This window comes from Coccinella septempunctata, chromosome 1, assembly GCF_907165205.1.
Source record: "Coccinella septempunctata chromosome 1, icCocSept1.1, whole genome shotgun sequence".
NCBI classification, from domain to species: Eukaryota; Metazoa; Arthropoda; class Insecta; order Coleoptera; family Coccinellidae; genus Coccinella; species Coccinella septempunctata.
The window spans coordinates 32888388-32900765 of NC_058189.1; the positions used below are offsets into that span (position 1 = coordinate 32888388).

A 12378-nucleotide genomic window follows, 5' to 3' on the forward strand; every position below is an offset into this window, starting at 1 on the left:
CGACACTTTGTTACAAGGGAAATATAGAATATGCTCCCTCCCCTTCCTTTACCTCCATGAAATAAACAGTCTTTCCTAAGAAAACCTCTGGTACATATCACGAAACCTAAGATGAATTATTAAAACAGAACATAAAAACGGTATCGATAGGTTTGTTATTTTTTTTGACAGAAGTTTCGTTACCCGACAGGCTGATGCGCACCTATTCGGCCGTTTTCAATAAACCTATCTATCCATCGTTTCACTTACGGCCGTTTTCAATAAACCTATCTATCCATCGTTTCACCTATGGAGGGTAGAGAGAAGGAGAACAAACTAGTGTAACGAAATGTGTCCGCAAGAAACCGTAAATAGGCCAGGTGGCGCTGTGAAGCAATAAAGGAGATAAGGATAGAAGATGTATTGACAGAGATGCACAGTGTTCGCGCCTTTTTTAAATAGAAGAATCATGACATTATTATACAAATTTCATTGATTCGTTCATGGTTCATGATTCAACTGCAGTTGAAACAACAAAGACAATTGACGATATTGGAGATCAATGTTAATTAATAAGAAACGAATAATATATAACCCGTTTCCACGAAGCTTGATCAATATTGATGGCGGATATTTTCAATCCATAAGAAGTTCATCATGAGAATTCAGAATATCATTCTTGCAGCAAATAATGTACGTTTATGTATATTTAAGGATTATGAACTGCGACATCGTCCATATATGTATATATTAAGTAAAGAATGAAAGTGGATTGTTAATACAGATGATTATTTTAAGTTGTGTAGTCTTCAACTCAGTTATGTATCGTGCGAAAAAAAATCGTTATATCTTATCCGAGAATCATATCCATCTCATCAAAATTTGAAGAACATGAATTGTTAATGAAATGCATATTTATTTAGTTGAATCTGCTTTAGCAAATGGCTCTTTTCACTGTTTTTCTATCAATAAAATAAGTGCGAATCGAGATTCGCAAGCAATTATATGGAGGTTTGTAATAAAAAAGGTTTAATTAGTAAGGAGAGGAATTTAGAACAAAATTGAAAAGAAATATTTATTTATTCTCAAAACCAACATGCATACACATTCAAGTCAGCAATTTTGCATTTTTTTTATGCATCTTCATTTTTGCCCTACTGGCTTCACGGTTTTTATTATCTGACCTGGCCAAAAACCTGGCACGCATAACTATATAGAAATCTATAATTTTTTTTTGTCAGCTCTACTTTGTGCGACTCATATCCATCTAGCTGCACTCTTTGCTTCTCGATTTCCTCTATGAGATCAATATTGAGGGTCATTTCAGCCACAGTTTTTAGAATACACTTTTCTAACTGCTTTGTTAGCAGAAATAAATCCAAACTGGAATAAAACAACCCTCCGTATTTTTCCATTTTTCCGAGAATTTCATTCCTGCCATCATCCTATTTTCTGGAATTATTCGTTAATATATTTATGTGTTGCCCTTCAAAATGTCAAAGCCATTGAACTAAAAATGCTACCTGCATTGCCCTACATCTTTTCAGATACCACAGTTATCAAAAGAAGACACGATAATTCAAATTCAAAATTTCTATTTCAGACTTTACATGAATAATATCAAGCTGGGAAAACCTACATTGTACATGAAATAATATAAGTATAAACAACTGTTACTACTACTACTACTACTAGTATAAGACATTATTCAATTAAAAAAAAAACAATTTAATGATTTCATGTTATGCTATGATGAACAACAAATTATGAATAACACATTCTATGGGATCTCTATAAATTTAACTAATATCTGCCATCACTCAGAGAGCTAGCCAATATCTTCTAGCTGCAGAATACTATGGTTTCATCTTCTCCAAGCTGGGAACATCCACACTGCAATGCTACAATAATTGATAAAGACCCTGTAGTAAAGAAGTAAATATGATCTAATACTCACTTTTTTCTGTAAACGATTTCATTGTTTCAGCGTACTACCCTTCTTACGCTCAAATATAATCCATTTTTCCTGGACACTATTGCCACCCTTTCTATCATTGAGTTTCTTTCGGAGGACTCGACATGATTGACATCGAAGATTTTGTTGCATTCTTTTATACATTCCATGTCCAACAATAACTCCTTGACATCCTTTCTGAAAATGTTGCAATATATGAAAATCATGCTATTGGCTGCATTTAATCAATTACCTTTGATTCTCAATTTGGGTGCCAACACTCAATGGCCACTTCTCCACACTTTTCAGATATGCATAAACATCCTCAGGCAGTGACGAGACAATTTGGTCATCTACATGTAGTCTTTCCTTATTGGGAAAGATAACCTGTTAACAAAATCATATGAATATGGTTAATGAATGACAATGAATTAAGTAGTCTCACCAGAACTGTTAAATTATCTTTAACCATTATGTGGTTTTTAATGAGACGAGTCTCTGGATCCAACCTAATGTATTCTATTCCATCAGGCTTTGGTATGTAAGCCCAAGGCTGGGGCAAGAATTGCTGATATTTGTCCAACAAATATTGCAATGGTTTTTCTGATTGTTGTACACAGTAATTATGTTCTATGGGAACTTCTGATTCTTGCTGTGAGTGCTGATTCACAATTTCTTCTTGATGTTGTATTATTTCTGGTTGTTGATGTACAAGCTTTTGTTTGTCTTGCAACATTTTCTCTTCCGTAAGATGTTCACCAGCATAACTGTGGAACTGATGCTGAATTATTATTATTATTATTATTATTTGACAGATGAGAGTTGAGGCCATGCCTATAAACTCACAAAAAATTTAACATATAAGAAAAAAGTGCTCGATTATACAATAAGAGATAAATTCCAAAACAAAAATACAAAGTGAGCAGTCCTTCAAAATCATCCACGAAGAAGCCAACCATCGTAGTTGTTCTTGAATGAATTCACAGATGACGACCCAACCACAGATGAAGGCAACGAGTTCCACACACTAAACACCCGATTCGACAAGAAGTGCTGCCTCTGAACCGTCCTGAAGTTCTCTCTTCTCAGCTTTAAACAGTGACCCCGCAAACGGCAATCCGTATTCATCGTAAACAAGCGACGCAAGCTCACACCAAAGAGATCGTGCAAAGCACGGAAAGTTGTTAAAAGGTCACCACGAGTTCTCCGGTCGGCGAACCTAGGCAGGCTCATTATGGATAGTCTTTCATCATAAGAAGGGCGCGAGATTCCGTAGGGAATACGCGTGGCACGACGCTGGAGGTTTTCGAGCAGGGACATATCGCGAGACAGAACCGGACACCACACAGGACCAGCGAACTCGAGGATGGGTCGCACATAAGTTCGGTAAACCAGCGCACATGTACGTGGGTCACACTTGCCAAATGACTTCTGCAGCAGAAACAAGGATCTTTTGGCCCTGCTTACAGTCTGAGAGATGTGCTCAGACCAACTCAAAGTATCCGTCACTATTACACCAAGATCACTATGGCTGCTTGAAACAGGAATGGGGATACCATTAAGTAAGTATTGATATCGCGGATTCCGAGCACCCATGTGAAGAACCACACACTTATCACTGTTGAGCGGCAGCTGCCAGTCCTGGCACCACCTCGAGATAGAGTCAAGATCGTCCTGAATAATGCCGGCACTAGTGGGATTACCAAATAATTTGGTGTCATCTGCAAATTGGGAGATATTCGAGACAACGCAGGAGGGCAAGTCGGATATATACAACAGAAACAAAAGTGGACCCAAAACAGACCCCTGGGGGACTCCACTCAAAACATCTCTGGGAGAAGAAAAAGAATCCCCAACACGAACCTTAAAAGATCGGTTTGAAAGAAATGCCTCAATCCAAGAAAGCAGGCGCCCACGGATGCCAAAGTGCTCGAGTTTGTATAGGAGGCGTCTGTGGGGCACACGATCGAATGCCCGAGAAAAGTCAAGGTAAATCACATCAACAGGATTACCCCTGTCGAGGGACATCGACCAGGCATCAACACAGTCGAGCAGATTAGTGATCACCGAGCGACCCGGCAGAAAACCATGTTGGCATCGGGGGATAAGGTTATGGCCCAGCGCAAACTGCAGCACCTGTCCATGGATAACTCTTTCGCAAACCTTCGCAACAATCGGTACCAGGCTGATAGGACGGTAGTTAGCGGCACAACGCTTGTTTCCCTTCTTGAAAATAGGTGTCACACGTGCACTTCTCCAGTCAGACGGCAGCGATGAAGTCGCAAATGAGCGGGCAAATATAAGAGAAAGAGGCAGCGAAATGGAGTGGGCACACTCTTTCAGAAGTCTGGATGAGATTCCATCGGAACCAGGTGAGGAGTCAACTCTGAGAGCAGACAAATGGGTCTCCACGATGGATGGAGAGAAAATTACATCACTAAGTTCAGCGGATAAGCGAGGATTAATCATCCTAGGTAGTTGGCCAGTTTCATGCGTGAAAGATGCCGCAAAGGAATCAGCTAAAACGTTAGCAGACTCTTCCGGACCTGAACACAGTTTGTTGTTCTGGTCGTAGACCAATGGAGTATCCACTTTAGAGTTCAAAGTTGATCTGACATATTTAAAAAATTTCTTGCGGTCTTTAGATCTTGCTATTTTAAGTTCGTACTCCCTTTTGGCATTTTTTATTGTGGCTGATAGGTAACTAGAAAATGCTCGGTGAGCATCATAATCCCTTCGTTTTCTGCCACGAACATACCTCCGCCAGATTGACCTCTTATGACGAATCTGCCTGAGGATCTCGGCATTGATCCAAGGTTTAGTTGGAATGAAAGAAACATCCTTCGTGACGGTGCAGCGGTCATACAAACCCAGTAAAGTCTCAGCAAAAGAGTTCCACATCACCTCCACATCAGCAGCAGGTTGCAGCAAACTCACCCAGTCAACTCCTTCGGCCAAACTGACAAGTTTTTCGTAGTCAGTGATCTTGATTGACTTGGTAGCTATATTATTTGTGGAAGGAAATTTAAGTAGTAAAGTTGACCGAATCACAGCATGGTCGGATTTCCCGAATGGGGGATGCTGTTCGATGTTGGACACAATGTCGGTATCATTAACGAGAATCAAATCCAGGAGGGAAGGAGACTGTGTACCTCTGAAACGAGTTGGAAAGTCGACCAATTGTGTGAGATCACTATCACGGATCATGTCCGTAAAAACAGCTGATGCACTGTTATAGATTTTTGATGATAAGGGCCAAACTACATCCGGCATGTTAAAATCACCAGCTATGTAGAGGTTCTTCTTTTTAGCTGAAAGACTTGCGAGCAAAGCGGCGAGTGGTCCATCAGAAACAGAGGGACGGGGACGATAGATGCAACCAATCGAGAAACAGCAGGAATTGCCCTTGAAGAGATCAATGAACAAAGAGTCGATTCCTGGATAATTGGGACTCGAATGCTGGACAGAAAATGAATTGTGGATTTGGCTGGACACATAAATGCACACACCACCGTAGCCCACAGTTGTTATGCTGTCACTTCTGTAAATAGAGTAGCCTGGCAAAGTGACCAAGTCATCCGGAATGTCGGGACGGAGCCAAGATTCAGCCACAAGTACAAAAGTGGGGCGATAGGATGCAACAAAAGCCAGAAGCTCGAGATATTTTGAGGATAAAGACTGAGCATTTGTATAAACGATTGACCACTCGCATGTTTCATCTAATTTTTTGACCGCGCAGTATGATCTGTTTTGGTAATGGTAGGAGTGCCAGAAATATATTTGATGTCAATGCCAGACTCTCCTGCACCTCTTCTGCGTCTGAGCTCTTCGCGCAAGCTGTCGAGCTCTTTAACCTGCAGAGGCGTTTTGTCATCCGAAATGATGATTCTATGATAATCTGGTACACTTTTTATCAGTGCTTTATTCCTAAGAATTTTGTTAACAATCACTGAGTTAGAAAAGGAAACCTTGAGAATTCTTGGACGATCAGTAGAAGATTTACCGATCCTCGCAACTGAAACGCACTGATTATTAGCATCTGGCAACACACAATCGAGTATACTTGAAACTGAAGACAGGTCTTCCTCAGCGCCAGTCTCAGGAACCCCACGGATAAGGATATTATGTGATCTCCGCAGACGGTCAAGTAATTCAGATGGTTGTAGACTAGGGGTGGTCCGGTTGTTAGTTAGAATCCCCTGCTGCAAGGACTCAACCTTCGACAATCTGTGACTCGCAGAATCCACCACAACTTTGAGTGAGTTCTGACTGTCTGTCAAGCGGTCGATCCTGGACGAACAAGAAGCGATATCTAAATCATGCTGACTGATGGAATGTGAGTGCCTAGTTAATGTTTTGTCTAGACGAAGTAACTCAGATGAGTGCTTCTCCAAGATGGACTTACATTCAGTAAGATCCGACTGAAGTGTTAGCTGGGTGGTCTTTATAACGGCAATATCATTGGATATCTCATTTAATTTCGACATAAGTAAGGTGAACTGATCAGCATTCAAAGTAGTCGGAGAACATTGAAAATCACTCATCTTTGACGAGGAAGTAGAGTTACTACGAAGAGATCGCCCCTCCCCCCTGCAACGATCACACTCCCAGCTGGTACCCAGCAAGCTCAACTGCTCCGGTGGCAAATTTAGACAGTCTATATGAAAGGAACTTTTACACTTGGAGCAGCTGGAGAAACGAGTGCCTGAAGTTTTCTTTGAGCATATGAGGCACCGAGCCATCAGAGCCTCGTAAAGAATGCTAATTAATGAAATTGAATCGCAGATGTTCAAATAAGGAAGGGAAAAGGGTAATACAGATTTTTCACTCTCATGGGCCGATATGAGAGGCTTTAACACAGATAGGGAAGGCCACGGAAGGAAAAAGGTATACAGCCAGTGGATAAGGAATGAAAAAGAAACTAGGAAAAAAGAACAATCTACAGAAACCACGGAACGAGGAGTCTTTTCTATCTCTTCCAAATATTCAAAGAGGTTGTTCCGCAAACTAGCAATGACCCCGGTGGGAGATTTCCCAATATAGGAAAGTAACAAATACGCGAGTACAAATCCTAGGAGACTACTCAGCGCACCGTAACAGCTCCGCTTCTAGCGCTAGAAATACTGGTCTCCACAGATTACAGAGTAGAATAGATCTGACACTCACGTTCTACGATGAAAAATACAGTTTATCCCGCCCTCAGCGCCCCCATGCGCTTGCCACCCAACTAACCGGGAGAAATGTCGGTATAACGGGAAACTGCAATCGCATGGCGCGAAATTTAAATTAGCCCATTCAGTGGTATTTTAGACGTCGATAGAATAATATGGATTATTAGGGCGAATTTTAAGGAGAAATAAAACTTGTCATGAACAATATACATATATTGATATACCCAGCACAGGAAAAAAAAATGGAAATACATAAGCTATAATTATGGCAATGAATATATGAGCAGAGGTAAAATGTCAATAGGGTCACATATCTTCGTAAGACAATAATTATAATAAACAGTAATAATATTGTTCATAAGAAATGAGGTTGAAATTATTATATCTTCAGAAATCTTCAACATTATCCAAAAAGGACACAATGTTTGTTGGGAGTCGGCAATAGAAATCAAAAACAGCATGCCAAAGCTTAGCATGCATTAATAATTTGGAAAAGAAAAAATTAGTTGCCCAAAGACCTAAGTGGATTTTATATTTTTCTGCAGGAAAGATTTCAAAGTCTCTAAACAACGACTCCGTTTTATCTTCCTCACAGTTAGATCCCCAGGAATGCACTGACATGAAATTAAATAACTATAGTTTTGAATGATGAAATAAAGTGTTCAACATTTGGGTCAGTATTCCTTACTCCATGTGCTCTAATGTACACAAAAAGGTTTTCCAAATAATCTTGATTGAAAGCCCCAGTGAGAATATATTTAAACTGATAATCACTGAACAGTTTTTGCCTAAGGTAAAGGAATGCTTTCAATGTTGTCACTATATTCTTCAAAGTGGGCACCACAATGGATCTTTTCTTTCGAGGGCAATAAAATGAAATACTGTTGAAAATTTGTATCGCCTGCTCCCAACAAACATTGTGTTCTGTTTGAATACTAACCGTCTTCTTTGAGAGTTTCGCAGTGGATGTGCAAACTTTGGATACATTCAACGAATCAAATAACTCTTCCAAGAATAGTATAAAGTCAGCAGTGTCGATAGCCTCTCTGGGAAGCTGAAGCGGATGCTTGATTTCTAAAAAGGAAAATAGTAAATTTTTGTATTATTATGTTTGAAAAAATAACTTACCCCATTGAGAAATGAGCTTCATCATTGACCCCACGGAAGGGCTTAATACCTGACTACACAGTTTGACTTTCATTTCCATTAACACAATTTTTAAAGGGTTTGGTTGGATTGGTTCAAGTATAAACGATTAATGTTATAATTACGTGGTTCTTTGAATCAAACATTTCTTACAAGAAAATCGATTTCCTGATGAGACTGTCGAGTTCAATAAATGGGTATTTTTAATTTACTCTCGTATAAGATCTCGTTTGTAAACAAGAATTTGCATTAAAACATATTGACATTGACACTGTTGGCGTTCACAAATCCAATATGTCAGAATATAGTAATCTGTGGAGAATATGATATATATTTTCGTATGCAGAGTCACATAGCGACTGATTGCAGAACTAAAAACCGTATTTGGGGTGGGGGTAAGGAAGTGTCAAGCCCCTGCTGGTCTCGGTTCCCGTGTGGGAATGGGAAACCGGTCGACGTTGAAAATAAATTACTAGTAGTGCGCAAGTGGTGGGGAGCCGCAACCGCACAGACGTGAAGACGCGAAAAATGTAAACAAACTCCAACTGATAACAAAATAAAATAATTCACACTTAGAAACCAATTCAGAAAAAATGAATCTCAATAAAATTCAACGATGGTTTTCGTACCTTTGAAACACTCACAATCTCTCTGCGAAAACTCGGAAATTTTCAACGGTTATTATACAAATAACTAGTTCAAAACTGTAGAGGATACAGAGATACGTCTCGACAATCGAAGCACAGACGGCGGTTATTATTGTTGGCAACGCTTCTGGTTTGAGTGTTCCTATGTAATTCATGTAAATGGACAACATCCTTAATAACAATTTTGTTGTACATGTTAATATGTTCGCTCTTGAAATGCAACTGGCAAACTAAATCATGAGGTTTCAAAGTAATCTCTAAAGCTTTTGACCAACTTTCTATCCTTCCAGGGGTCTGTTGAGACAGAAAAATAATTATAGGTAATTAATTACAAATAATAACTATAATAGAAATTTCATTCTACTCACATTCGCTTTGAAAAATGATAATTTGCCCTGAGGAAGACACGTTTCAAAACTGCTTATACGACCAAATGGACAACTCTTCACCACACATAACTTAGACATTTCGAAGGTAATATAATTTGAATGCTCTTGTTTCAATACTAAAATTCAACTCTCTACTAAATACTATATCTCAATACTCAATAAATTAAAATTCTAAATCAAACCATCCAACTACCACGAGGGTTAATTCAAAATATTTACAAAACGACCGTCGTTGTCATGGATATCGCTTGAAATCATTGAATTTCTTTCGTTCTTCACATTTAAAATCGAATAAACTTCAATGTTGTTCAGTGGTTCATTTCTATTGCTTGCCAGCGCCACCTGGCCTATTTACGGTTTTTTGCGGACACTTTTTGGCCCAAAAAGCCTCGAAGTTTGTCCTCCTTCTCTCTACCCTCCATAGTTTCACCAAAGAGTAACCAGTTGGTTACTCTTTGGTTTCACTTACTGACGATTGGTCACCATTGGTAACCATTCTAAAATATATCTACAGATAGATCATAGAAACGAAATCACTTGCATTTTCTATCTTCAGTAACTGAACCAATGGAAAGATAGGATTATTGAAAACGGCCGTTACTGACGATTGGTAACCATTGGAAACCATCATTAACCATTCTAAAATATATACAGGGTGTCCGGGGAGTAACTGTACATACTCATACCAGAGATAGAGTTGGACTAGCTGATTACGGATTGACTGTAAAAATTAATTTCTGGATTTACCTAGAAAGCTACAGGGTGATGTTCCAACTTCATGGAAATATTTAGACCATCATAAAATCCAAACTTATTGACGGATATTATTGAAACTTAGGAGGTTATTAACACATGCTAAGCTAAGGTGGAGTTAGAAAGATATCAATTATTCCATTATTCCAGGGCCGGACTCATTAATCTTCATTTAAAGTATTCAGGGTAAAAAAACACTTTGTATTTCGAATTACAAATAATTGATTCGCTTTTTAGAAAGAAGCTAAATTATGCTTCAATTTTTGGTATCGCTCAAAGTTGTCACATCAACAATTATTTTTTTATGAATTTCTTAATTTGGATAAAGTTCGAAAATTGCAATTTATTTACCTGAACAGGACTTAGTCATCTTGGGCAGGTCGAAAATAAATAATTAATTTTCTTAAAAAAGTCACTGAAGGTGAAGAAGACTAAAATAATTTGTTGATATACTGGGTGGCCACGGGCCACCCCAGACGCGGATTTCACTTTGAGGGAGTAAATGAAGGTATTTTGAAAAAAAAATTGGTGATGTGTATAGGGTATACAGAAGCATATTTCAAAATTATTCTTATGTATACCGGGTGTTCGACAACAATGATATAGACCAAAGTTACACTTTTTCCAATGTAAAAACCTCTATATGAATTCAAAATTGGTATGGCAAGTTCAAATAATCATGAGTTTTATGATTTTCAGTTTGGGAGAATGTTACAAAATATCTAACTAGATTCAAAGATCAAGCTCAAAAATGCAGAGAAATGAAGTGCTTATTAAAGTTCTGAACTTTTTTGTGAATTTTCTACTAATACTTCGCATTTTATATTCAAACGTGAGATTTTCAGTTCTCTTCATGGTGAAAAATTCAATTTTTCGAACTTTATCCAAATTCAAAAATTCATAAAAAAATAATTGTTGATGTGACAACTTTGAGTGATACCAAAAATTGAAGCATAATTTAGCTTCTTCCTAAAAAGCGAATCAATCATTTATTATTCGAAATACAAAGTGTTTTTTTTTACCCTGAACACTTTAAATGAAGATTAATGAGTCCGGCCCTGGAATAATGAAATAATTGATATATTTCTGACTTGACCTTAGCATGTGTCAATAACCTCCCAAGTTTCAATAATATCCGTCAATAAGTTTGGATTTTATGATGGTCTAAGTATTTCCATGAAGTTGGAAAATCACCCTGTAGCTTTCTATGGAAATCCATAAATTAATTTTTTATGGTCAATCCGTAACCAGCTAGTCCAACTCTATCACTGGTGAGAGCATCTACGGTTATTCCCCGGACACCCTGTATACAGATAGATCATAGAAACGAAATTTCATGAATTTTCTATGTTCAGTAACTGAAACAATGGATAGATAGGATTATTGAAAACGGCCGTATTAAGCGTATTAAGCTGCGCACGTCTATCCACGGCATAAAATAAATCAGTGTTCCAGAGATATATGTCTGGTGTCAGAGACCTTTCTCTATGTCTGGTGTGTTCTGTGATCTACGATTTCTCATAATAAGAAAATCGCAAACGTAGAAGTTCTTGACATGGGTTTTACCGGTAGGTCAATAAAAATCCTAACGGATAGTCAAGTTGCCATCAAATCTCTCACAGCTGACAAATGCAATTCATCATAGGTACTCGAATGCAGATCTTACCCATAGACAACTATGTCTATGATCTTACCTCTCCAAATAGGGAAGTCATAACAGATTGCAACTTATTTGGGTACCTGGACGCTCAGGTTTCAGAGGCAACGAATTATCGGATGCTCTAGTCAGAGAAGGCGCAACCTCAGCGCTTTTTGGCCCGGAACCAACCAAGGAACAAAACAATAGAGGGATAAGGCAGAAGGTCCTGGAATATTGGCGCAACCGTTCGGGACTGGATCTCAGTAGGCCTGTTTTGGTTCGCTTTTAGGATGGTTCCAGGTTCCAGAACCGTTCAAAACAGTCGCACATTTATTTATTCAGCGTAAGCTCGCGCGTATCAAAAATTATAGAGTTAACTCTATAATCTTTGTGAGATCTATAATGGCGGTCTTCACGGGACATTGCATGCTCAAAGTTCACTTACTTAGCATAGTCAATGAATCACTCTGCAGGCTCTACCTTGTCTACCTAGCTAGAGGAGGACGAAAAGATTGAGCACATCCTCTGTGAATTGGCGGCAGACAGGGCCAGACCAGAGACAAGAGTTCGAAAAATACACTCTATCGACTCTCTCTACTCCTATCGTTCTTTTAATCGAATCTTTCCCACTAAACTCGATAAAAAGAACAATAGGAGTAGAGAGAGGCGACGGAGTGTATTTTTCGAACTTGGTAAATAT

General features: G+C 38.7%; 1 protein-coding gene across 1 annotated transcript; it reads right to left on the reverse strand.

Moving 5' to 3' along the window:
• Nucleotides 1-8948: 8948 nt before the first annotated feature.
• On the reverse strand, nt 8949-9692 carry LOC123322954. Its single transcript, XM_044911060.1, has 2 exons — nt 9266-9692; nt 8949-9191 (listed from the first exon to the last, which is right to left on the reverse strand). The coding sequence occupies exons 1-2, from the start codon at nt 9362-9364 to the stop codon at nt 8949-8951; spliced, it is 342 nt and encodes a 113-aa protein (XP_044766995.1). The 5' UTR covers nt 9365-9692.
• Nucleotides 9693-12378: the final 2686 nt, after the last annotated feature.

Coding starts and splice junctions, on each gene's coding strand:
- LOC123322954 (XM_044911060.1), bottom strand. CDS start 9,364: ATGTCTAAGTTATGTGTGGTGAAGAGTTGTCCATTTGGTCGTATAAGC. Junction 9,192..9,265: donor TATCATTTTTCAAAGCGAAT/GTGAGTAGAATG, acceptor CTGTCTCAACAG/ACCCCTGGAAGGATAGAAAG.